The sequence below is a fragment of the Rhineura floridana genome, chromosome 5, assembly GCF_030035675.1.
Source record: "Rhineura floridana isolate rRhiFlo1 chromosome 5, rRhiFlo1.hap2, whole genome shotgun sequence".
NCBI lineage: Eukaryota > Metazoa > Chordata > Lepidosauria > Squamata > Rhineuridae > Rhineura > Rhineura floridana.
Window position 1 is genome coordinate 158,321,690 of NC_084484.1, and position 25,776 is coordinate 158,347,465.

Below are 25,776 nucleotides of genomic sequence, written 5' to 3' on the forward strand. Positions count from 1 at the left end.
ATGCCTGAGTGTGGGTGGCTGTTTTCCTTAAGTTTGAGTAAAATTGCCTATTCCAGGCACCCCAGTATTTCATGCCTGATCTCACGTTCTCTTTAGCTTCTATCCTCATTTTTCATTCCACTTCTTATATCTGTTGCCCAGCAAATTGGTTTCATTGTATTATAATAATTGGATACCACACAGGTGGTAGCCAGTTGATCTGCTTAGTCTCTTCAGGGCAGCATGGATGGGCCTGCTCAGAGCCCACCCAAGACAAGGCATCTTTCATTGGGTAATGGAAGCCCCCTATACTCATTTATTTTAAAAGCTAGAGCAAAGCCTCTCTTTTGATGGGAATGGAGCAGAGAAGAACAAAGGTGAGGAAAACCTTTTCTTACCTAGATGTAAATGTACTGCCTTCAAGTCGATTCCAACATATGGCGACCCTATGAATAGGGTTTTCATGAGGCTGAGAGTCAGTGACTGGCCCAAGGTCACCCAGTGCTCTTCATGGCTCTGTGGGGATTCGAACCCTGGTCTCCCAGGCCATAGTCCAACACCTTAACCACTACACCACACTGGCTCTCTCTTTCTTACCTACATACTCCCAGTTCAGCTGAAAATCTCTTCTAGTTCAACAACTGTCCACTGGGGAAAGATGTGAAAGAAGGGGGCAGTGTATATTGGAATGTGCCCCATAACAGCATTCCACCAAGGCGATGTGACCTTTTACTCCTCCTGCCCTAGATGATCTTCACAAGTGCTGCTGTCAAGCCAGGAAATCATTCATCCTGTTTTTGTGCACCTGAATCTTCCCACCTAAATGCAGAACTTTACATATATCTGTGTTGAAATTAATTTCCTGGTTTGTTTTATCTTGTCAAGGTAATTGTAAATAATGTTTCCATCTTTTAAGAGGTATTAGCTACCTCACCTAGTTTGGTTTCATCTGCAGATTTGATGATTATCTGCTCTACTCTTTTGTCTAAGCAATTTATAAAGGTGCCCGCTTGGCCCAGGACACTTGTCATGTTTGTCCAGGTTGATGAGGAGATGTTGACTAGCATTATTTTGGTCTGGCCCTTTTCAGTTGTGCTCCTGGTCCCTTATGAATGTCACCCAAATGTTGGCACAAAGCACTGTAAAGTATTTCGTACTTGCAACATTGCTTCCATTTTTTAAAACTTGTTTCCTCCTTTGGACATGGTAGTACCCATTCATAGCTAGTCATTTGCTGATATCCAACTGATCTGTTAAACTGGCTGTTAAAAAATCTCCTTGGCTGATTGCTATCTGTTTTGTCCATCACATGTTCCATGCAATTATATATTCACCGTCCTTCAAAACCAGCCTGTAGCAAGCCTCCCAATCCTTGAATTGGAACTCCTCTTTCTGGTATTGCTTGCCCCTTCTTTATGGTCAGTTCTCTTGAGTTGTCCCTCATTTGCCAGACAGAACTACTTCCAAGCAATGTTGCATTCTACCACACTTTCATTCTCTTAGACTTTAAAATGCTTTTTAAAGGCCATCTTCTCACCTGGTGCCCATTATATTTCCCCTTCTGTTAAGAAGGGTTAATTCAACAAACATGACTGAATGAGCTCTGCAGTTCTGTTGGTGTGTCTTCAAGCAGTGGGGACTAATACTCTTCTGGCTCCAGCTGCTCTCATTAATTCTGTCATTTCAATATTGGTTAGGCTGCTCTGGCTATCTCATGATAAAGGTTTATTTCCAGAGCTCCTTTTGATTGTTGTACCCACAGAATTTCTGTGAGAGACTCCTGGGCTTCTTAATACTGTGATAGTGGAAATTCCCTGCACAGGTGTTGGAGCAGCTCCTATAGTTTTTGCTGACCTTGGTCCAATTCCAGCTGCTGAGGTTCTGTTGCTGCTTATGCTTTTGGTGGGGCAGTTGCTGTTGCCGGCATATTTTAGGAGGCTGCTGTAGGTGCTGACCACACTAAGTATGTTGATGTTACCAGTGGCTGGTGCATCTAGCGATGATGTACTGGCTGATCTTGCTGGACCGGAATCTGCATCTGGTGCTATGATTCCATCTTTATTTTTGAGGGAGGTGACTGGCTGGTGGCATGCACTTCCCTGGTCTCTATGGACATTAATATGTTGCAGCTACAAAGTATGACTGGAGTTGACATCTCTCTGAGGATGGTGCCAGCTTTTCATAGAACTTCAAGGTTTTTCTTTGCACCTCCTTGAACTTCCTGTTTAGTACAGGGAACCCCAACCTTTTTGAGCCTGGGGCACATTTGGAAATCTAAGAAGTGTTATGGGCACTACAAAATACACATTTCACAGAATGAGAACTGGTTATGCTTAGACACCTCTTCCCAAATAGTCAGAATGCCTCCATACCCCAAAACAGATTAAGAAGAACCAGGCACACATCCAACCCCAACCAAACAAACCTAAAAAACTAAAAATGGGACACGGGGCCTTAGCAAGCACCAAGAGGGATGTCTGAGGGTGCCCACAGGTGCCACATTGGTGATCCCAGCTTTAGAAGATAGACTTCCTCCTAGTACCAAGCAGTTTCTCTTGCAGTATTTATTTATTTTATGGGACCTCTATGCTACCCCATAACTGAGGTTCCATGAGCAGTGTATAAACATGAAAAACAACCCCCACAATATCAAAATAATAAAATACAGTATACAAAATAAACAGCAGAGATAGAGCAAGTAAAATTTCCATACCAGAGGCATATCTTAAAACTAAAAAATGAGAAAATCTAAGAAATCATGGAAAGACTCTAGAGTACATAAAAAACTAGGCAGTTAAAAAAAAGCTTTCACGGTACCCAAAGGAATACAAGGCAGGTGCTAGGCAAGCTTCTTTGTAGAGGGCATTCCATAACTTTGTTGCTACCCATGAAAAAGCAGCCTGTTTTCTTACTAATCACTCCATGGATCTCATTAGGCAAAGCAAATGGAGAAGAGCCTCAGACAATGGAAGTCTGGGTAGGTAAACATGGGAGGAAGTGATCCTTCCAGTACCGTAATCTGGCCCCAAGGATTTAGGGCTTTAAAGGTTAAAACCATCAAATTGAATTGGGCCTGGAAAAGGGCTGGAAGCCAGTGGAGACAAGCTGTCTTGTACAGAACATGGAAAGCCCATGATTTTTCACATGTTTGACATCCAAGTTCGGAAGCGGGGCTGGGGCATTTAGGTGGATTTGCAGCAGGGGGAATTGGGCTATGTAAAGCCTTTCCTTCAATGCATGGATTACAATTCATTATGTTTACGAATAGTGTCTTGCAAAAGTAGTCAGACCCCTGACCAATGCTCTGATATTACTGAATTACGAATGGTACATTGGAATTTCATTCTGGATGATATTTTATTTTGAAATACTGAAACTCAAAATCAATTATTATAAGGTGACATTGGTTTTATGTTGGGGCAATATTTGTAAGAAACAAAAAAAAACTGAAAAATGTTCCTTGCATAAGTATTCAACCCCTGTGCTGTGGATGCTCCCAGTTTACACAGATGAAAGAAATTGCCCTATCGAGGACACAGTTACCTTACCATTGGCCTCCAGCTCTGAATGATTAAAGTTGCTATCACATTGTCAGGATAAAAAATCCACTGTTGAAGGATGATTGGTCAGGCTGTGGATCTGAAAGAAAATGAAGAGCAAAGAGCATTCTACAGAAGTGAGATGTAATGTAATACAAATGCATAGATTAGGGAAAAGTTACAAACTAATATTCAAGTGTTTGGAAATCCCAGTGAGCACAGTTGCATCAATAATCGGGAAGTGGAAGCTGCTTCACACCACCCAGGCACTGCCAAGAAAAGGCTGTGCCTCAAAACTCAGAGCTTGAACAAAGAGGAGACTTGTGAGAGAAGCCACAGAGCGGCCAACAATCACTTTGAAACAGCTACAGAGTTCAGTGGCTGGGAGTTGGAGTAATGGTGCACCAGTCAACCATATCAAGAGCTCTGCATAACACTGGCCTGTATGGGAGGGTGGCAAGAAAGAATCCTTTACTCAAAAAGTACCATCTGAAAGCATGTCTGGAGTTTGTCAGAAAGCATGAGAGTGCCCCAGCTGCGATGTGGGAAAAGGTTTTGTGGTCAGGTGAGACTGCCCCATGCCTCGAGATACCACCATACTTTACTGTAGGGATGGGTGTGGCAGTATCATGCTGTGGGGATGCTTCTCATCAGCAGGGACTGGGCATCTTGTTAAAATTGAAGGAAGAATGGATGGAGCAAAATACAGGGAAATCTGGCAAAAGAACCTGCTACAGTCCCCTAAAAAACTGAAGCTTGGGAAGAAATTCACTTTTCAGCAGGACAATGATCCCAAGCACAAGGCCATAGCAACATTCGAGTGGCTCAAGAACAAAAAGGTGAATGTCCTACAGTGGCCCCGTCAAAGTCCTGATCTCAATCTCATTGAGAATCTGTGGCGCTCTTTGAAAATTGTGGTCCACAAGCAACGTCCAACCAATGTGAATGACCAATAAGAATGGGCCAAAATCCCTCTGACACTGTGTGCAAAGCTGGTACATACCTACCCCAAAAGACTTAAGGCTGTTATTGCAGCAAAAGTGGCTTTACCAAATATTTATGTGTGTGGGTTGAATATTTAAGTAAGCAACATGTTTCAGTTTGTTTCTTACAAACATTTCCCAACATAAAACCAATGTCACCTTACAATAAGTGATGTTGAGTTTATATTTCAAAATAGAATATCATACAGAACAAAATTACAATGTACCATTTGTAATTCAGTAATATGAGAGCATTGGTCAGGGGTCTGACTACTTCTGCAGGGCACTGTAAGCGTGCATGTGTGTTTTAATTTTGCACTGTGCACTGCTTAGAGGGATTTCTAGCAGAAGCTAGTCTGTGAGCAAATTAGACAGCAGAGGAAGGCATGCTTACAGGAGAGGGAGCTGCTTGTGGTATTTCAATTTCTGTCAGCATAGCACTTCAACTATGGAATTGTTGAAGTCTGGTCATAGGTAATCAGAAACAGAATACTCACAGATTTTAAGTACACATAATGTTAATGCAAATTCTTGACTATGTATTATATATGTGTGTGTTTTTCTGCAAAGGAATCCAGGACTCTGGCTGAAATTGCAAAGGCAGAACTTGATGGAACTATTTTGAAGAGCAGACCACTCCGAATTCGATTTGCTACTCATGGAGCTGCTTTAACAGTAAAGAATCTTTCACCTGTTGTTTCTAATGAGCTTCTGGAACAAGCGTTCTCTCAATTTGGCCCTGTGGAAAGAGCTGTTGTTGTTGTAGATGATCGTGGTAGAGCAACAGGAAAAGGCTTTGTAGAGTTTGCTGCAAAACCTCCAGCACGTAAAGCTCTAGAAAGATGCAGTGATGGAGCATTCTTGCTGACAACGTAAGTTCCTTATAGAATTAATTGTGATACATGAATTTAGGAAACTAAATAGTAATTGAACTAGCTGATAAAGTAGCAATGTGAGTTGCACAAAACTCTTTGGAAATTTGAACTGGTCTAAGTACCTAGTTCAGATTTCTTCTTTTCCAGCTTAAAAAGCTGATGGTGACAATGGCTTCAGTGCAAGGTTGTACCTCTCTCTTTTACAGGGTTTATATAGTGTTGAAAGGTATCCAAGGGGTGGGGTATTGTAAAAATAATTCTTTCAGTCCCTATGCTGCTTTGCAGCTCTTCATTAAGACGTCTTGTAGCCAGTATCAGTGAGGACAACATTGTCTGAGAGGTGGTGATGGGTCCAAATGCAACATGTTACCTACTATATCATGTGAGTCTCCTATTCCTGGCCCTCAGTCTGCACGTTTGAAAGACAGTAGTTACCACTTGGACAAAATGTTGCTGTAGAGAGTGAGTTAGAGAGCCCATTCCTAATCTAAGGTGTTTAGGTATTACATTCCAGCAAGATGGCACCAACCCTTATAACTATCAGCCCTTTTGCTAAGTTACCTTGTCTAATTCCAGCTTACAAAGGGTTGCCATTGTAGTGTTACCCTAACCTAGTTCTTCATTATATACATGCTACATGACAAGGACAGAGTGGAAAAAATGTATATCCTAATGGTAGAGGTGAGGAATACTTGGTAGTTTGTGCTCATCCATGTAGCATTTATTTAATTCTGTAAGTACTGTGATTGGGAATATACAGTTTTCAGATTTAGAGATACAAATGTTGCTATTAGCTAATAAGTTACTTAATGGGTCAATTATAATGAATTATCACCAGATTTTTCTAAAATAAAATTCTAGGTAGACTTGAAGACTCTGATCTGGTGATGTTTTTGAGAGAAACTAGTGACTTTCATAGCTGACTTTGACATGTTCTGGTTGCGGAATATTTTACTCTAAACCGCATTTGACTGCTGATAGAAGAATCTGGTATACCTGAACATTATGGAAACGCTGAGACACCTGGAAACCTTGGAGAGCAGCTACCAGTCAAGAGTAGACAATACTGAGCCAATGGCCCAAGTCACCTAGATGATCTGACTTGATATAAAGCAATTTGCTACATTCCTATGCATGTGCTAAAATTGCATAGATTGATGCCCCAACCACCTGTTAAATGTGGCTTGTGGAGGATTGGCCACTGGTCGATCTAGCCCTCTGGCCAAAAGTGGTTCTCTGCCCCTGAGGTAAACATAATGGGCATGTTTCGTTACAATTCCTGACATTTGTTTCTGTGGTCTATATTTGGTTTTACGATGGCTGTCGAAATGATGTCATCATGTGACCTTATATAATAATCTCCTGCTCTTTGTCTGCAAATGATTTGAAATGTGAGCTGTTGATATTTCTGTTTGTGGTAAGAACTGGCCCTGAAATGACGTTTTGAATAAGTAATTTATTTTGAAAATTCTGTGTGGGACAGAAATAAACATGGTACTTGGGTGTTAATTTGTATCCAGTTATGTAAGTTGATTTTTTTTTTTTGTAGTAAGTATTTCTGGAATTCTTGTTTCAAATGGATTATCTTAATCAGCGTCAAACTGTATGGAAGTACTAGGTGCAGTAGAGACTCAGAGCTGTTGTTTGAAATACATTTTCCCAGCAAAGAAAGCTGCCTGTTCCAGTGAATGTTGAGGATCCTAAGTGTGCTGTAGGCAATTTCTAATTACTGTTCAAATTGTTAGAATTCACAAATAGGTAAATGACTGAGCTTTGTGAATATTCTTAGAAGTAAGAATTGTCACAAGGAGTAAAGCTGCAGAGCAATTGTAAAACTTCCTTTTTTTCTTTGCTGCTTTAGTTGCAGGCTTGTCTGGCAGAGGGGCCCAGATCAAGCCCCTCTTCAGCAAATGGGATGGCTTAGGATTCAATAAACCTGCTCTTCCCTAGAAATGCCCTGTTTTGGAGCCTTGTTCTGACTTGTGGGAACATCACTGTAGCAGCTCTGAAACAACCCATTTCTTTGGTAGACACAATGGGGACTTCACCAGCAGTGGAGCTGCCTCTAGTCAGAGGTGCCTGGCAGAGAAACACCTCTACTGAAACTCTTCCTCCCCCCTCCCCCGAAGTGCAGATTGGGAGTTAGCTTTGCTCCCTAAAATATTAACTTTCTGATAACCATGAGCAATTGTGTTTGACAGGGTGGTTGGGTTTTTAAATCAAGGTGACTTTAAAAAAATTGTATTAAAAATCTATTATTTAGATACTTTCTAAATAAGTGTATACTGATTTGTTAGACCCATAAAGAACACCTTGATTTAAAATAGAATAAAGCCTTTATAAAATTTATTTTAGAAAAATGATATACAATATATTGCTTATCTAAAATGACTTAATGCTTGGGATTGTGACAGTCTGAAATGGAATTACACTCACTTGCTTTGCATACACAGCACAAAAACTCTAATTTTATTAAACAAACTTTTTGTCATGTAGTTGCCCTGCACTGCTTCACAAAAAAGGAAATCATCTCAGTAAAGAAGCAAAGGCTTCTAGCAGTTGCAAGGTATATCAGTGTTCTCTATAAGATGGAAGATAAATGTGCATGTTCTTTGGTAGGTAGAGTCATAAATATTTTTTATTATCAACTCTGAGCCAATTAATTTTTATCTATCCTGGTCTTTATACTTATGTATTGATACTTAACAATATTCCTTCTTTAGTCATTTGTTGTGTACAGGCTCAGTTTAGCGTATACTAACTATCCTACACGCAGTTCTTATTTGTTTGCGTTGTTTTATAAGTGAACTGGACTTTTGTTCAGGGCTGTGGAGTCGGTACACCAAACCTTCTACTCCTACTCTATTTTTCTACTGTCCGACTCCAACTCTGACTCCGACTCCACCCAAAATTGCTTCCAACTCCACATCCCTGGAAAGGGCTGTAAATGTCTTTTTAAATTGGAAGCTCTCATAGGAGCATTTTTATCGCTGCCTGAATATGCGCTGATCTTGGCATCACAGCATTTGTCTCCATCTGGGTCCTATGTCATACACTGACACACAAAATGTTTTCCATCTTGAGTTATGGTGAAATGCTCAACTACAGCTGACTTCATGGGAAGCTTCTTTGATATTTTGAATTTATATTTTTAAAAAATTGTCAATCAAAATTTATTTTGAAGTCGGAGTCAGTACATTTCTACCGACTCCACCCAAAATTGCTTCCGACTCCATGACTCCGACTCCACAGCCCTGGTTTTGTTGGAGGTATATTACGTTGCAGCTTCATGTTACAGGATTCTGGTTGACTTGTTAACCATGTTAGTGGTGTGTGTTTGTTTTTTAAGAACCCCTCGGCCAGTTATTGTAGAACCTATGGAGCAATTTGATGATGAAGATGGGTTGCCTGAGAAATTAATGCAAAAAACACAACAATATCATAAGTAAGTTTTGTACGTTGATATTATAGACTATTGTGGAAAACATAATAAACTCTTAACTAAGGGTTTAAGAGGTGTGGGCTTAATTCAGAAACTTGATATTCCGCAACAGTCTGGCATAACTTCTTTATTTAAAATGGATTGATAGAATATTGTATTACAAGCCAGGGAAAGGCTTGTCATGTTTGAAGGGCTACAAAGGAAGTGAGAGTAAATGGGTAAAGATGCCCAAATGAGAATGCACTCCAGTGGCTTCTGCCATCATGAAGACTTCTGAAATATCCTCATATTCCACAAGGAGACAAGCTGGCTAAATTAGAAGTAGTGCAAGAGGTGAGACTAGCTCCAGGTTTTGGGGGGCATTTTGTAAAATGGTAATTCCCCCCTCCCCAAATGGATGCCATGTTAGCTTTCTGCCCTTGCCCAGTCTGCTGTCCACAATCTTGCTCAGAACAGTGGTGAGATTTGGGTCCAGTGGGCATCAGTAGCAAATGGTGAGGGCTGCTCCTGCTCACTTCCTTCCTTGCTTGCTCGTCAGAGGGTTTTCCTGGAGAACTGTTCTGGATGCTTTTTCTTGTTAAATTGATTTGTTGATGTTTGCCACCTTGGGCCCCTTTGGGATGAAAGGCAGGATATAAATTTTAATAATAATTTGCATTTTGCTGTCACATTTATGTAAGCATTCTGTACATGTAAAATGTGCCATTCTCTTAGGGAAAGAGAACAGCCACCACGGTTTGCCCAACCTGGAACATTTGAATTTGAGTATGCTTCACGATGGAAGGCTCTTGATGAAATGGAAAAGCAACAGCGGGAACAAGTTGATAGAAACATTAGAGAAGCTAAGGAGAAACTGGAGGCAGAGATGGAAGCAGCTCGACATGAGCATCAATTAATGCTGATGAGACAAGGTATTTTGCATATCCTATTAAGTTATTTTTATTTCATAAGTTGAAGGAATACTGGAAATTGTTTAGTGAACTGTCTGTATTGTGGAAGGAAGTCTATACCTAAAATCTTGTAACTATCTAGAAAATGCAGACAATGTTCCAAGTCACAAACAGATTTGTCAGGCAAGTTGTGCAATGTCTAGAGCAACCTCTTAGGAAACATACCATGACCAAACTTTCTTACTTGTACAGTTAATGAAGTGTCACGTTTTTGAATTATATGCATCACCTATTTTTAAAAATATCATATCAGATGATTTTACAGCATTGATAAGGAGTTAGCTATTTATGCTCTGATGCTATAGCTTACTTTTTACTAAGAAAATTATTTGTTAGTTCTACCCCATGACTCATAAATGACAGCTTGCACTGGTTGAAAGGTTTCAGTCTGGCATTTATCAATGTTCCAGATCAGGTGTGAGCAACCATTATTCTTGTTATTGATATATGCAGCATGCACCCTTCCTTTTAAAGAAATCACATTTACAAAAAATACTGTGACTGGGGCATGAAGTATATGAGTAGCTTGAGATATAATTTATAGATAATAGAACTGTATTTCTTGAATAGTGAAAGTTACTTTGCAGTATACTTTCTAGTGTTTATGGTTATTTTGATCGTTTCTCCCATGCAGACATTTCTGTTAAAATGATAATTGCTAGTTGTTGCTTTGACTCTATACAGATCTTATGAGGCGTCAGGAAGAACTGAGACGGTTGGAAGAACTGAGAAATCAGGAGCTACAGAAACGAAAGCAAATACAAATGAGGTATTCTATAAATCATGTTAGTGGGCAGTAATCCTAAAATGTGTGAAATACAAGATTTTGCAACTCAAAAGATGTCATTTTAAAACTAGCGCTAGTCCAGTGAAGCCTGTAAAATAGACCATTGGTCTGACCTGAAGGGTGGTTTTCCCAGGTATCATGCCATCATGTGGGTTATAGTGCCATCTAGCATCCAAAGGCAAGAATGTACTGAAGTCAAGACCTGGGGCATCCAAGCCCCTCCCACCCCAGTAAATTTGCGACAAGTCCAAAGTGAAATAACTGAAAAAGTACAAAGGGGCCAACAGGCCTAAAACAGTATAACTCTTAATAGTAATAATTTTAAAGATGGTAGAAAACACCCAGGCATCCTCCAACGGAGGCCGTGATGGCATGCTACCTGGGAAAACCACCCTTCAGGTGAGACGAATGGTGTTTTCCCCAGGTAGCATGCCATCATGTGGTATGTACCAAAGCAGCCCCAACAGGGAGGGACCACCCACTGATTACTTATCAGAAAGAACCTGTTGCAGAACATGCCTTCCAAAAGAGGCAGAGGCGTAGCAATCTATCTTATAATGCTTGATAAAGGAATGTGGAGTAGACCATACCGCCGCTCTGCAAATATCTGCAAGAGGCGCGTTGGTTGCGTGTTAGTTGCGAAAGCCGCCATACTGGCTTCTGACCTAGTCGAGTGCACTGTTATCTTACTAGGCACTGGAAGCTTAAGTGACTCGTAGGCCAGTGCAATGCAGGCGTGCAACCAACAAGACAAGGTGGATTTAGAAACCTTTTTCCCCAGTGTCCGTGGGTGAAAGGATACAAACAGTGAATCCGTTAATCTTATGTCCCTGGTTCGAGACAGTTAGATCCAAACATCTAACGAGTGCCAGGCCTTCTACAATGGATGGACGGGCTTAGGACAGAACGAAGGAAGAACAATGCCCTGGTTGCATTGGAAAGCTGAATAGACCTTGGGACGAAAGGACGGATCTGGACGCAATACCACTGAGTCCTTATGGAAGATGCAGAGATGGCGGGCCGATGATCACGCTCCCAACTCTGAAACTTCTTGCCGAGGTAACTGCCACCAGGAACAGGACCTTGAATGACAACAGTCGCAATGGAACTGACCTAAGGGGCTCAAAGAGAGGGCGCTGTAAGGCTTGCAGGACCTTTGGTAAACTCCACAAAGGAAAATGATGACACTGCCAGAGAAAGAAGAGTAGTTCCCTTCAAAAAACGTTTGATGAGCGGGTGCAAACCCATGGGCACACCAGAAGAGGATACGGACAGAATTGACGATACGGTGGAGGCCTGGCGACGCAAGGTGTTTGCTTTTAGTCCCATTTTCAGACCTCTATGTAGAAACTGCAGCAGTTGCTGTACAGTGGCTTGAGAGGGTTGGAAGTTGTGGGATGCACACCATTTGGAAAAGACGGACCAGGTGCTCTGGGATTTGCAATTCGTCGATGGCCTTCTAGAAGCCAAAATTATATCCACAACTTTGTGTGATAGTCCTGTGCGAATCAGCTGCCTCCATTCAAACGCCAAGCTGTTAGACTCAGCCAGTCGTGATCCGGGTGCCAGATCAGTCTCTGACAGAAGATCTGGCCTGATTGGCTACCTCCAAGAGTCTGTTACTAATAGTAAGAGAAGGTCTGAGAACCACGGCCAGTGAGGCCAGTACAGAGCTAGCAGAACCAATTGAGCCCTTTTGCGTCACAGTTTTCTCAGTGTCCTGCCCAGTAGAGGTATTGGGCAAGGCGTACAAAAGACTGTCAGGCCAAGGTGTCAGCAGTACATCTACAGATTCTGCAGTCGTTTCCGGGCACCTCGAGAAGTACTGGGGCAACTGGCAGTTGTGACTTGAAGCGAAGAGATCCACCGAGAGATTGCCGAACCGATGCTGAAGAAGGTTGAACATGGCCAGGTGAAGTTTCCACTCTCCCAGAATCACTTGTTGCCTGCTGAGTCAGTCGGCTGTCACATTCAGAACTCCTCTGAGATGTTCTGCCCTCAATGACATCAGATGACTTCTGGCCCAGTCGAAGATCTGGGTCGCTTCCGCCTGGAGAGTGACCTGGTTCCCCCTTATGTGTTCAAATGGAATTTTACACAGGTGTTGTTTGTCCGTATCAGTACATCTTCCAAAAGGAAGATAGGTTGAAAGTATCAAAGAGCCAGATGGACAGCTCTCAGTTCCAGCCAGTTGATGCTCTGACTGATCTCTGATCTGGACCAGACACCCTGGACAAAACGGGAATTGCAGTGGGGGCCCCAGCCAGTCAGACTGGCATTCGTGGTTATTACAGTCCTGTCCAATTCTCAGAACAGAGTTCCCCTGCTGAGATTTCGAATAGTCGCCCACCATTGGAAGGAAGAACGCAGTAAAGGATCCAGGCGGATTTCCTGATAGTTGGAGTTGGCAATGTCCAATTGAAACGGCAGCAAGGGCCCACTGGAGTGATCGGGTATGATGCCGAGCCCACAGTACAATGTGAATGGTGGAAACAAACATCCCGAGAGCCTTTGCTAGAAGCATCACATCTGCCCTTGAGCAATGCATCAGGAGCAGCGCTGTATCTCCGATGGTTGCAATGCGCTCTGGCGATAGGAAGACCATGGCCTCTGCTGTGTCCAATATTGCCCCCAGATGCTGCAGGCGTTGATTTGGATCTAGCTGATTCTTGTCAGTGTTGACCAGCCAACCGTGGGTCCTCAGAACCTCAAGGTGCAGAGAACCTGATTGCAGGCCTGGTCCCTGGAATCCGCCCGAAGCAGCAGATCGTCCAAGTATGGGTAAATATGGACCCCTTGGAGATGGAGGTAAGCCCTGTATTGAAAGTGATGCTGGCCAAAGGTGAACCTCAAGAATCTTCTGTGGGCGGGACAGATTGGGACATTGAGGTAAGCCTCCTTTAGGTCGATGGAGGCCAGAAAGTCCCCCTCCTGTAGAGCTTCTATAATGGGTGTGAGGGACTCCATTTTGAACTGCCGATACTTCACAAAGCGGTTGACAAACTTGAGGTCTAAGACTGCCCTCCACGACAGATCTCTCTTGGGAACCGCAAACAAAACAGACACCACCACCCCGATCGCTCTGCTAGTGGTACTGGTTCTATTGCAGCTATGTCAAGTAGATGTCCTATTGCTTCCTGCATAACCTTCCACTTCCTTGAGATATGGGAATGGGAGAGGGAAGGAGACTGGGGGGGTTAGCTAAAACTCTTATTTTGTAACCATGAGAGAAGAGATCTCTGACCCAAGAGACTTGAGTTAAACTTAGCCAATGCTTTGCCTAAAGAAGCAACCTGCCTCCAACAGGAACAGGGATGGTGTCAGTATTGTCTGTTCTGATGAGCTCCCCTTCCATATGATGAAGGCACAGGACCCTGGCATCCCTGGTGCTCAGCTTTGCCCTGGAATCGTTGCTTGTGCCAGGTTCCCCTGGAGGGCCGGAAGTCGCTAAATCGAGAATCACGGCCCTGGCCCCAGCCCCCCGGGCTGTGCTCCTTGAAAGGGCTGAAAAGGGCGGTATGGAGCAAACCTCCTGACTGGCCTGCGTTCGTCTTTCTTGGATGTGGCCAACACTGGCTTTCAATTGTCTTTGGGGTCTACCAAGACCGCTTTGAGGGCTTCTTCGCTGAAGAGTAATGACCCCGTGTATAGACAAGTTGACCCTGGCCATAGTGTCCCACATCCCAGTGTTGGAGACAGAGTGTACGCCGAGCCACTACTTCCGTAACTAGGGCTCGCTCTCCCAGCAGAGCAGCATCTAAGGTGGTATAGGCCACAAATGCCACAGCCTTGTGTAACTTCACCAGGCCCTTTCTGAGTTTAATCGGATCTGGATTAGGTTCGTCTAAAAGCTCATCCAGCCACATCATAGGAGCCATTGAGAAAATGGAGGCTGTCACAGAGGACCGAATGCAGTAAGCGGTAGCCTCGTGGTTCTTAAGCAGAGCGAAGTCTAGCTGTCGTTCTGAGGGATCCTTAAGCTGGGAGTCCCCTTCTTTCGGGAGGAGAGACCTGGATACCAAATTAGAAATCTGATCATCTACCCCTGGGACATTCAGGCGATTCATGGAGCCAAGGTGTAATATCTGGTGGCCATGGCGGAAAAACAGTGTGCCTGCAGTGGGCAAGCCCATTCCTCCTTGGCCAGCTTGTCTATGGGATCTGGCACAGGAAGGAAGTTATCTGCCGATCTGGGAGACTTGAGAACCCTGGCCCCCTTCACAGGAGGCATGGTAGATTTGGTTTACAAAGATTGGAGACCTAAGGTGTCCAGGACTTTACGAAATAGTGGAAGATAGTCGGCAGAATCAAACAGGCGATAGGACGAGTCCTCCTCTAGTTCTGACTCACCACTCCACATATCTCCTTCGGCCTGAAGAGAACAGGAAGGATCCTCTAACCCTGTAATCTCACCAGCAATTCTGCCTCTGGCGACATCAAAGGGATTTGGTGAAGGTGGTGGAGCTTCATCATTACAGCCTTGTTGCCCAATAGCAGGTGCATGCATATGTGCACTGCACTGAGCCACTGGATTAACCTGTGACAGTAACTGTGCTTGAGAAAAGAAACCGAGGATATCTTTAAGCTGGGAGACAAATTGCGGGGTCAACTGCAACCCCAGCAGAGGGGCAAGAGGGGCCATCTGAGGGTCCAAGGGCACTGGCTGCACCTGTTGAGGCTGAGGCGCAAGAGACTCATTAGACTGATGAGGTGTGTGGACTCTATCCGCTGACAAAAATTGAGATGGACAGTCCAAAATTTGCTGGCTAGGAAACCCTTCAAACTCGTCCTCTGATGACCCAGTGGGTGAATGAAAGAGGGCTGTTAATCTCAATTGGTCAGCTGCCTCTGAGGCTGGGATTGACACGTATCGTGGTCACCTGGCAGAGTTGTGGCTAGACAAGTGTTTGGTTTTAGCAACAGCCTTGGAGTGAAGTCTGGATTGCTTGTGCTTTGTAGACTTGTGGTGCGATGGGGCCTTGCACTGCTGTTTTGCCCGTCGCTTGGGCTGCCTCTGGCCACTGATCCGCCATGATATACACACACAAAGGTAGAGGGTGTGGTATCTGTCACCAACACATGCACTAGGAGGGGTGTGTGGTGTGGATAGGGGCACTACTACACGCCCGCGGGCGTGAGGAGCGATACAACCCCAAGTTCACTACTGGCGATGAAGTATGATGAAGACCAAGCTCAGGTACACGCACACAGGGAGGTGTGCGGTACTGCTTCTGTGCACTTATATATGTAGAAGTCTCTCCGTCTCCTGGATCTCTCTTGCACTTTCTGTTTTGTTTTGTTTTTTTGTTTCTTAATTAACGTTAGCGCAAGTCTATCTTATATACCCCCTTCACTAAATACAGTCAACAGACAAGGGATGTGGAAGTATGTGGGGGGGAACGGAAGCGCTTTAAGGCCAAATAACTCTGCAACAAGAAGGGCAGGAAAATGGTAGGTGGACAAAATGGCGGCTGCTGAAAAAGGCGGGGGAAATTCAAAACAAAATGGCGCCCGCCTAAATTGCCAGTGACCTGCCCCACAAGGGAGCAATGGTGGCTGTCGATGAGATAAAGTTAGCCGCCTGTGGGTGAGAAAGCGGCAACAGACAACCACCCCCACAGACACTGCCGCCAGGAGTGACAAAAAGGGAGCCGCCGCGAGCTCTGGAGAGAGATCCGTCTCCACGAGCTCTGCCTCAGTAGCCGGCGAGGTTGTAACAGCTGCAGTAGTGAGCCATGGAGAAAGGAGCCGCTGCTGAGTGCCTAGCAGGGGGAGATCAGAAGCGGCACTGTGTAAAGTGAGCGCGAGACGGAGTCGCTGCTGCGAACTACTAACTCACTGCTTCAGCCAGCTAAGGATGGGGGGGCGCTGCCGCTAAAGCAAAGTGGCCGTAGCAGCCTCTGCTGTCCCCCAAAACAAGGAGGGCAGGCAGGGAAACAGCCTCCACTGTTCTCAGAGGCGGCAGTAGCAGCCTTTGTTGTCTCCAAAAACAACGAGGACAGGCAAGGGAACAGCCAAGTAGAAGGAAAAAAGGGGGGGAACAAACTGAAAAGAACCACCCCCAAAACGACCCAACCAAAAGGCAGAGAACACTAAAGGTGAAAGAGGAGGGAGGAGAAGAGAAAGAAGCTGGGTACAAAAGAACAACAGCGACAGCCCCAGTCCCAATACACTTTCTCTCACACACAAACCTAAATTTCTACAATATTGGATATAAGAGCCTCAGATGAAGGCAAGAATGAACTGGGGTAGGAGGGGCTTGGATGCCCCAGGTCTTGACTTCAGTACATTCTTGCCTTCAGGTGCTAGATGGCGCTATAATCCACGTGATGGCATGCTACCTGGGGAAAGCATACATGCATCAGGTGGTGCTTAGCCCGTTTCAATTCAGTAAGTCCCATGGCAGTTACACACATGAGGAAGATGGTATCAGTAGCTGTCAGTAGTGATGCCCTGTTTTCCTGGTGTAACATTTATGATGCCTTCTCTGTCATTTTAGTTATAAGAACTATAGCATAGTAATTTGGGAACTTTAAAGCTTGTTATAAAATTATCACTTATATTTTAATGTCTTAAATGTGTACCAAGGACTGACTGATTATACATAGGATCATTGTTGAGGTACATAACTAGTAACGCTCAAAATAACGTTGATGTGTAAAACAAAATACCAACAAATGAAAGTCATGTGTTAGTGAACTTGGAAGGGAAGGATTTTTTTTTGGCATGAAAAGATGTAATAGATATCTTAGGAAAATGTATTTTGTGCATATTGTTTAGACATGAAGAAGAACATAGAAGACGTGAAGAAGAGATGCTGCGCCAGAGAGAACAGGAGGAATTGAGAAGACAGCAGGAAGGAGGATTCAAGTCAAATTTCATGGATAATGTAAGTAGAATGCGTCTTTACTAAAATGTAAGCCTGTAAGCTTCTAACAAAACAGAAGTATCATCTTCCTGACTACCTATACTTTCCATTATAATTTTATTTCTTCAAAGATAATCCTATATTTATTTGAATGACCTAATGTTTCTCATAATCTTCCATAATGTAAATTACTAAGTTAATATAATGATTAAGAATTTCCCTGCTCCTTTTCAGTTTTACCTAATATACCATCTAAGGCTTAGATTCTAAGTATCACCACTAACACGAGAGAGAGTACTGTCTGCGCAATCATTTGAACTGAGGGAGGCTTTCAGGAAAAAGCATGTGTTCCATCTCTCCTAGGACTGTACAGCTTCTCATTGGTAATTTCCTTCGTGTCAAAGTTCCACACACATATTTGCATTAATTAAACTCTGGTTTTATCTGCCTTGGAAGACTTTGTAATATATATGAAACAAGTGTGATATGGTAAGAAATTAACGTGAAAAACTTGAATAAAGGGACATTTTCCACTGTTGTTGCTTTCCTCTTCTACATGGCACCAGTAAAACTGGAAATATAATGAATTGTAAATCACCTCAAATCAATCTTCCTATGCAGAATTGCTAGAAAGTATTATCTATACTAATGTTATCACACCTCCAAAATAATATGAGAACTTTTTCTGTGTTCTACATAAGGATATAAGGATGTATGCTTCCAGAAACAAACTGCCTTAAAGGTATTTCCAGAGGCAAAACATAAATAAAGAAGAATGAGTGAAAGTTGTATTAAAGGGGGGCATTTCTTGAAGGCAGGGCTCAGAATGGTCATTTGGACCTTGTTGAATCCACTCTTTAGCTCCATCTATCAGAGGATTTGCAGAATATCTTTAGGAAGGAAATACAATTGTCTCCCTCCCCTGTCATTCAGTGTAGGAGATGGGTCTAATGCTTGGACTTCTTTTACCCTAGAGCTGAAATGTAAAATTTCTAGAATTTTTGAAAAACTTCCCAGAAATATTGAGGAATTTTAAGTTACTACTTTTAAGAACAGAAAATGTACTATGTGAAAGAGGGGTACCATAGCTCTGTGGCAGAGCACATTCTTAGCATGCAGAAATTTCTAGGTTCGGTACCTGGCATCTCTTAAGTTTAAAAAATATGTCGGGTAGCAAGTAATGAGAAGGACTTCTCCCTGAGATGCTAGAAAGCTTCTGCCAGTCAGAGTAGATAATACTGGGCTAGATGCACAAATAGTCTAATCTGGTTTTAGGCAACTTCTTCTGTATGACTTGGCAGTTAAAATTTAGTGTTTGGTATAGATGTGAAGTAATTCTTATTTTTCTTCAGACGATAATTATAAATAGCATGAGAGTTGTTGGAGCCACCAAGCTGGGGCTGGAGATGCCTAAGCCTATCTTAGCGGGAGACAGGGAGAGATAAGAGGAGTTGAAAATTAAAACCTGCAACAGTGCAGTAAACAAAAGGAAGTTTTTATTATCTGGTCCTGGAAATAGTTTACTCTCCCTACATGCAGCATTATCCAGAAACAGAAGAAGCAATATTAAAACCACCAACAGCTGTTTACCAGAAGTGATAGCAGGGTAAAAATATACAGCACAAGCTATGGTCCCTTTTTCAAACTGCTTCCAACTCTGTTGAAAAAAGCTAGTGTCTGCTAAAAAACTGGGAACTTCATATAATTTGCCTTGAGTTCAATGTGAGAAAGGCAGAGGAAATATAATAATTAGAATAAACATTGTAATATTGACTATCACTAAATCTTGAGTTAAACTTCATAAAAATTGAACTCTTTGACTATGTGGGATAATGACACACTACTAATGTCTTGGTAAAGGTGGTTAAAATTGAAGACCTGCATATAATGCTATTTCAATAGTAAATGATATATCCTTGAAAATAGCACAATCTGAAGTTTCCCCCCTAATCAGAATCTATTCTTGAAAGTTCAAAAACTCCAGATCATAACCTTTCATTTTTATCTCTACTGCCATCAGAGTTGAAGATTTGCATGAAGTGAGACAGGCTTCTCTACTTTTATATATTAGCTTGATTTGGAGTGTGTATATCCAAACACACATCAAAGGATGCTCAGCTCTAGGATGCACACCTCAACGTGGTGAGGGGGTTTGAGAGAGTTGAAGAAGCCAAGAGCAATGCCATCAGGAGTCTAGACCAAGAGGCTAGACTCCTAGCAGGAGCACGCAAGGCAGAATGGTCAAAGCTGAGACACCAGAATAAGATGCGTCCAAACTCACAGGAAGGCAATGGTAAACCACCTCTGAATACCTCTTACCACGAAAACCCTATGAACAGAGTATCCAAAATGCAACACGAGATAGTGCTGGAAGATGAGACCCCCCAGGTCAGGGCACTCATCGAGCTACTGAGGAAGAACAATGGACAAGCACGAGTAGTGCTGTGACCAGTGATGCAACCGGGTCAGAGCCAAAAGGAAGCCCAGAGGCTGATGCACATAGAAGTGAAAGGAGAGTCCAGAGTTGTACAATGTACAAAATAGGAACATGGAATATGAGAAGCATGAACCAGGGAAAGTTAGAAATCAACATTATAATACTTGGCATGAGTGAATTAAAATGGACTGGAATGGGACACTTTCAATCTGACAACTACAAGATATTTTATGCAGAAAATGAGAAATTAAGAAATGGTGTTGCTTTAATAGTGAGAAGTGATGTAGCAAAAGCGATTAGGAGGTATAACCCACGGTCTGAGCGAGTGATATCAATGAGAGTAAACGGGAAGCCTATTAACATAACCATCATCCAAGTCTACACTTCAATGGCAAATGCAGAAGATGAGGTATTGAAGATATTTTATGCAGAAGTACAGGAAGAAATTGATGACACACCAGAACAAGATGTTCTGATAATCATGGGGGACTGGCATGCAAAAGTAGGGAACACAGAAGAACTAGAAATAGTGGGAAAATGGGGCTTAGGAAAGACACTTATTGAATTCTGTGAAGCCAATAATTTGTTTCTTGCAAACATATTTTTTGAGCAACCAAAAAGATGACTGTACACTTGGACGTCACCAAATAGTCAATATAGGAATCAAAGATTATATAATTGATAGCAGAAGATGGAGAAGTTCCATACTTTATGCAAAAACAAGACCAGGAGCAGATCGCCGTACAGATCATGACAGAGGAGAAGAACTATGGAGTGAAGCAAGAGACATTATCAGGGAACAATGTAAAAAGACAATACCTCTAATTAAAAAGAGAGAAAGGCCTCAGTGGATGACTGAAATGGTTAAAGAGAGAATGAAAGCAAAAGCAAAAGGAGATAGAAACACGGTTAGAATCCTAAATGCAACAATACAGCGACAAGTACGTACAGACAAAGAGAACTATTGCAATAGTTATTGTAAAGAAGTAGAAGAGAACAAAAAGGGTAGAACCAGAGCCCTATTCCAAAAGATTAGAGAAATGAAAGGGAAATTTAAACCAAGAGTAGGGATGTTGAATAATCAACAGGGGAACACACTGACTGACCGAGATGAAATAAAAGGAAGATGGAAGCAATACACAGAAGAACTCTATAAAAGAGAGGCACGGATGAGAGATTCATTCATGGAGGAACTGTATGAAGAACAATCAGAAATTGTAGAATGTGAGGTGAAAGCTGCTCTTAAAATACTTGGAAGAAACAAATCGCCAGGAACAGATGGCATACCAATAGAGTTGCTACAAGCTACTGAGACTGAATCTGTCCAAATTTTGACAAACATTTGTCAGCAAATATGGAAAACTAAACAATGGCCCAAAGGCTGGAAGCATTCAATATATATCCCAATTCCAAAGAAAGGGGATCCCAGGGAATGCGGTAATTATCAAACTATTGCCTTAATATCCCATGCAAGTAAAGTAATTCTCAAGATTCTGCAATAAAGGCTCTTCCCATATGTACGAGAAATGCCAGATGTCCAAATTGGATTTAGAAAGGAAGAGGCACCAGAGATCATATCGCAAACATAGATAATGGAAAGGACCAAGGAATTTCAGAAGAAAATCACCCAGTGCTATATAGATTACAGCAAAGCCTTTGATTGTGTATATAATGAAATGCTATGGAATGCTTTAAAAGAAATGGGGTGCTACAGCATCTGATTGTCCTGATGCGCAGCCTATACTCTGAACCAGAAGCTACTGTAAGGACAGAATATGGAGAAACCGATTGGTTCCCAATCGGAAAGGACGTGACGCAGGGGTGTATTTTATCACCCTATTTGTTTAATCTATATACAGAACATATCATACGGAAAGCGGGATTGGACCTAGATGAAGGAGGTGTGAATATTGGAGGGAGAAATATCAATAATTTAAGATATGCAGACAATACCATACTACTAAGCAGAAACCAGTAATGATTTGAAAGAAATGCTGTTGAAAGTTTAATTCAAAAGCAGGACTACAGCTGAACTTCAAGAAGACTAAAGTAATGATAACAGAAGATTTATGTAACTTTAAAGTTGACAGTGAGGACATTGAACTTGTCAAGGATTATTAATACTTTGGCACAGTCATTAACCAACATGAAGGCAATAGTCAAGAAATCAGAAGAAGGCGAGGACTGGGGAGGGCAGCTATGAGAGAACTAGAAAAATTCCTCAAATGCAAAAATATATCACTGAACACTAAAGTCAGGATCATTCAGACCATGCTATTCCTGATCTCTTTGTATGGATGTGAGAAAGCTGGACAGTGAAAAAAGCGGATAAGATAAAAATCAACTCATTTGAAATATGGTGTTGGAGGAGAGTTTTGCGCATACCATGGACTGCGAAAGAGAGCAATAACTGGGTGTTAGAGCAAAATAAACCAGAACTATTAAGATATGTTTTTATGATGATTTAAAGTGTTTTTAGTGCTTCCGTTTGCCGCCCTGGGCTCCTGCTGGGAGGAAGGGCGGGATATAAATCAAATGATAGACAAACAAACAAAAATAAATAAATAACCTCAGTTTCATCATTTTAGCTTCTAGTTTATCATACTTTGGACACATAATGAGAAGATATGATTCACTAGAAAAGACAATGCTGGGGAAAACAGAAGGGAGTAGAAAAAGAGGAAGATCAAACGAGATGGATTGATTCCATAAAGGAAGCCACAGACCTGAACTTACAAGATCTGAACAGGGTGGTTCACGACAGAAGCTATTGGAGGTCGCTGTTTTTCATAGGGTCGCCATAAGTCAGAATTGACTGGAAGGCATGTAAACAACACAACAACAAATATCCAAAGAGAGACCAGTTTTTCAAATTTTGGAAATAGTAGAGATATTGTCTTGAAACAATAGTAGTAGAGATATTGTCTGAAGATTCCAGGAAAGTACATGTCAATAGTATTTCAAGTATTGTAATTGCCAAATGCTGTAGATGTCTTACATGGTTAATAGAGTGCATTTTGAGGGACTAATGGCAGTTAAAATAATATTTTTAAAACTTATCTAAAGTCTTTTCATTCATAATTTTAAAATCTTTTTTCAAATTCTGCCAAGTTTCCAATTTTTCCCATGGAATTTTTATAAACCTTTGGAAAAATGCCCCACCTTCTATATTGGAAGTTCAGCTGCATGGATGGCTAGGAAAGTCCTCTGGAGTATGCTTTCTTCACCTCTCACGTTTAAGCTTGTTATGGAGGTGGAATTCTCAAGGGACGTTTGATGAAAGAAAATAGCCAGATTTTGCAGTGTTCCCAAAGTTCACTCTAATGGGTCTGCGTTATGAGTCTTATTTTCCTCTGTGGCCGCACCATTCTTAAGTTTGTTCCTCTCTGTGATTATCAATCTGTGATAATGTTGCACCTTCAATCCTTCATTGTTCCTGGTAATTTCTGCAGACTGTGACAAGCAATTGGCTGATGCGTGGAATGATTTGTTAAGGGTTGTATGTTGCTTTTTATCGAAGCATTTCTAAGTTTTGCCGAAGAAAAATCTTCAGATCACCTTCTGAGATTTTAAAAATACTGTTGTAATATGATTTTTATGTATTTTTCTCAGTTAATGCCATAGGAGGATTAAAGAATTATAACTTTGGTATGATTCATGCATGCTTGTGCAGCATTTGATTATTTATTTATTTATTATTTAATTAATATCCAGCCCTTCCTCCCAGTAGGAGTCCAGGGTGGCAGCAAAATGTATTAACTCTACTGAAACTTGTTCGTGGTGGCGTGAGGTGCATGGAAACTTTGCTGTGCACACATGCAAGCCATCAGTGTGTTTGTCTGAACTCCTAAGAGGAAGCTTGATTATGATGAAGATTGAAATGATACCTATTCTCCTTGCATTTCATTTTAGCGTGGGAAGGGGATATGAAAGATTATAAAATGTATTGCACTTAAAAAAAAAACCTAAAAGCTAATGGATAGGGTGGTTTTGAAACATAGTATCTACATAAGTTAGGCATACTAATTTTAAAAATGGAATATATATATAAACTCATAATGTGCAAGTTACTTAGCTATAACTTACCTTCCTGATTTTGAAACTGTATTTGGTCAGATACGCACCCATAGTTCCCTTCATCATTCGAAGGCCTACACTGTATGATTGTATCTTATAACTGTGAGCTAAGGGACATACTACTTGATGTGGTAGTCTGAATGTTTTATAAAATCTACTATTTGAATGAGGAAAATAATTCAATGTAGCAGGTAGCTGAAAGGTCAGGGAGAAAGTGTTCATTTTGCCTTCTTACCCCAGATTTTGTTTCTAAATCAGTTTTGAGAATGAAGGCTGTCTTCAAGATGTTACAAAAATGTATGTAATTGAATGTACTTGTAGCAGCAGTAGTAATTATCTGAGGCTAATACGCTGCTGCTGCAACATATTACAGCTACTGTTCTTAAGGCTGTTATGAAATTTAAGCTCTGTAATCTAATGTATTGGAATATGGTACCGAGAAACAGTGTGCAGTTATTTAGCTGATGTTTTTCTCACAATTAATAGCCTTTTAAAGTAATACAAAAATGGAGAAATTCTATAATGTCTTTTGTAGTTGTAGGTCTCAGCCCATCAGATTGGCTTTTATGTGGAGAGTCCTGCTCACCCAGGGGCTTTCTGTTACCTTCTTCCAGAGGAAAGTATGTGATGTGTGCAGTGAGTGGTGCTTGTAAATGCTGAACATTTTCTTCTTAGTGAAAAGAAGAGGGGTTCTGAATCAGTTCTTGGTGATGAAATGGTACTAGTAAGGTCAAATTCGTACTCAGGGTTTTCCTTGTGGTTTAGAAGGGCACATACTCTTTTCCCATGAATATGGGCAAACACTGCATGTGTGGGGTATGGATCAGTCACATCTCAAATGTAATTATTTATGCTAATGTCTCCTTGAATTTGGTAATTTTTATAACTAAAACTGTCAGCAAGTGTCTTGGCAAGTACCTCCATTGCTAACCTCTTGAAGGTTAGAAGGAACACAGCCCAGTAATCAGTTTCAATTATGTAGCCTTTGTTTTATCTATTTATTTATTTATTAAATGTATATGCTGCCTTTCCTCCCAAGAAGAAGCCCAGGGCGGCAAACAAAAACGCTAAAAACCACTCTAAAACATCTTAAAAAGAAAAGACTTTGAAACATATTAAAACAAAACATCTTTAAAAACATCTTAAAACAGAACATATTTTAAAACATCTCTTTTTCCCCCAGGTAGCATACCATCAGGTGGGTTGTAGCACCGCCTGGTGTCCAAAGGCAGGAATGCACAAGAGTCAAGACTTCAGCTTCTCCTTCCAGCTTGACCCCAGTCCATTCCTGCCTTTGTCCTAGTTTGGATCTTTCTGCCTTATCTCTTGTGAGTTCGTTTCTTTATTGTGTTCTCTATTACTGTGTTCCTCTTTTTTGTCGTGTATTCCGTTCTCTCCCTTAATTGCTTGATATTAAAAGGTAAGTGGCCTTTAAAAAAAAAAGCTTTAAAAGTAAAGCACAGGGCGATACCACATGAAGGCCACATGACACAACCCTATACATACTTTATCCTTTTTTTTCTTGAAGCCTGCTCTTGAATAGAGCCCTATCCCACCGAAGGTAGATTTTCTTCCCATGTAGCTGTGAACCTGCAAGAGGAGAGAACAGTCCGTGTTTGTGTGTGGGGGAGTGGGTGGATGGAAGAGTTTGGGTGAATGGGTACACTGGTTGCCAGGGCATTTCCATACCTAATTTTATGTGCTAGTTTTAAAGCCTCTAAACGATTTGGGCCTGAGCTACTTGAACTTTTTTCACCTGCATGTGCCTGCCTGCATTCTTAAGATCAACAATGGAGGCCCTCCCCATTTGCCTCCCGCTTAGGTTACCTATATTTATTT

At 41.8% G+C, this 25,776-nt stretch overlaps 1 protein-coding gene across 7 annotated transcripts in view; it reads left to right on the forward strand.

The window, feature by feature from the left end:
* PSPC1 (paraspeckle component 1) overlaps positions 1 to 25,776 on the forward strand; it is a 96,102-nt gene that overhangs the window by 1,244 nt on the left and 69,082 nt on the right. For all 7 annotated transcript variants that reach the window (XR_009762889.1, XR_009762891.1, XR_009762888.1 and 4 more), the window contains exons 2-6: positions 5,072 to 5,373; positions 8,726 to 8,821; positions 9,533 to 9,729; positions 10,453 to 10,537; positions 17,336 to 17,444. Coding sequence is in view for 3 of the 7 variants with exons in the window: in XM_061628605.1 (XP_061484589.1) it covers positions 5,072 to 5,373; positions 8,726 to 8,821; positions 9,533 to 9,729; positions 10,453 to 10,537; positions 17,336 to 17,444 (789 nt within the window). In the remaining 4 variants the exon portion in view is untranslated. The remainder of the gene's footprint in view (positions 1 to 5,071; positions 5,374 to 8,725; positions 8,822 to 9,532; positions 9,730 to 10,452; positions 10,538 to 17,335; positions 17,445 to 25,776) is intronic.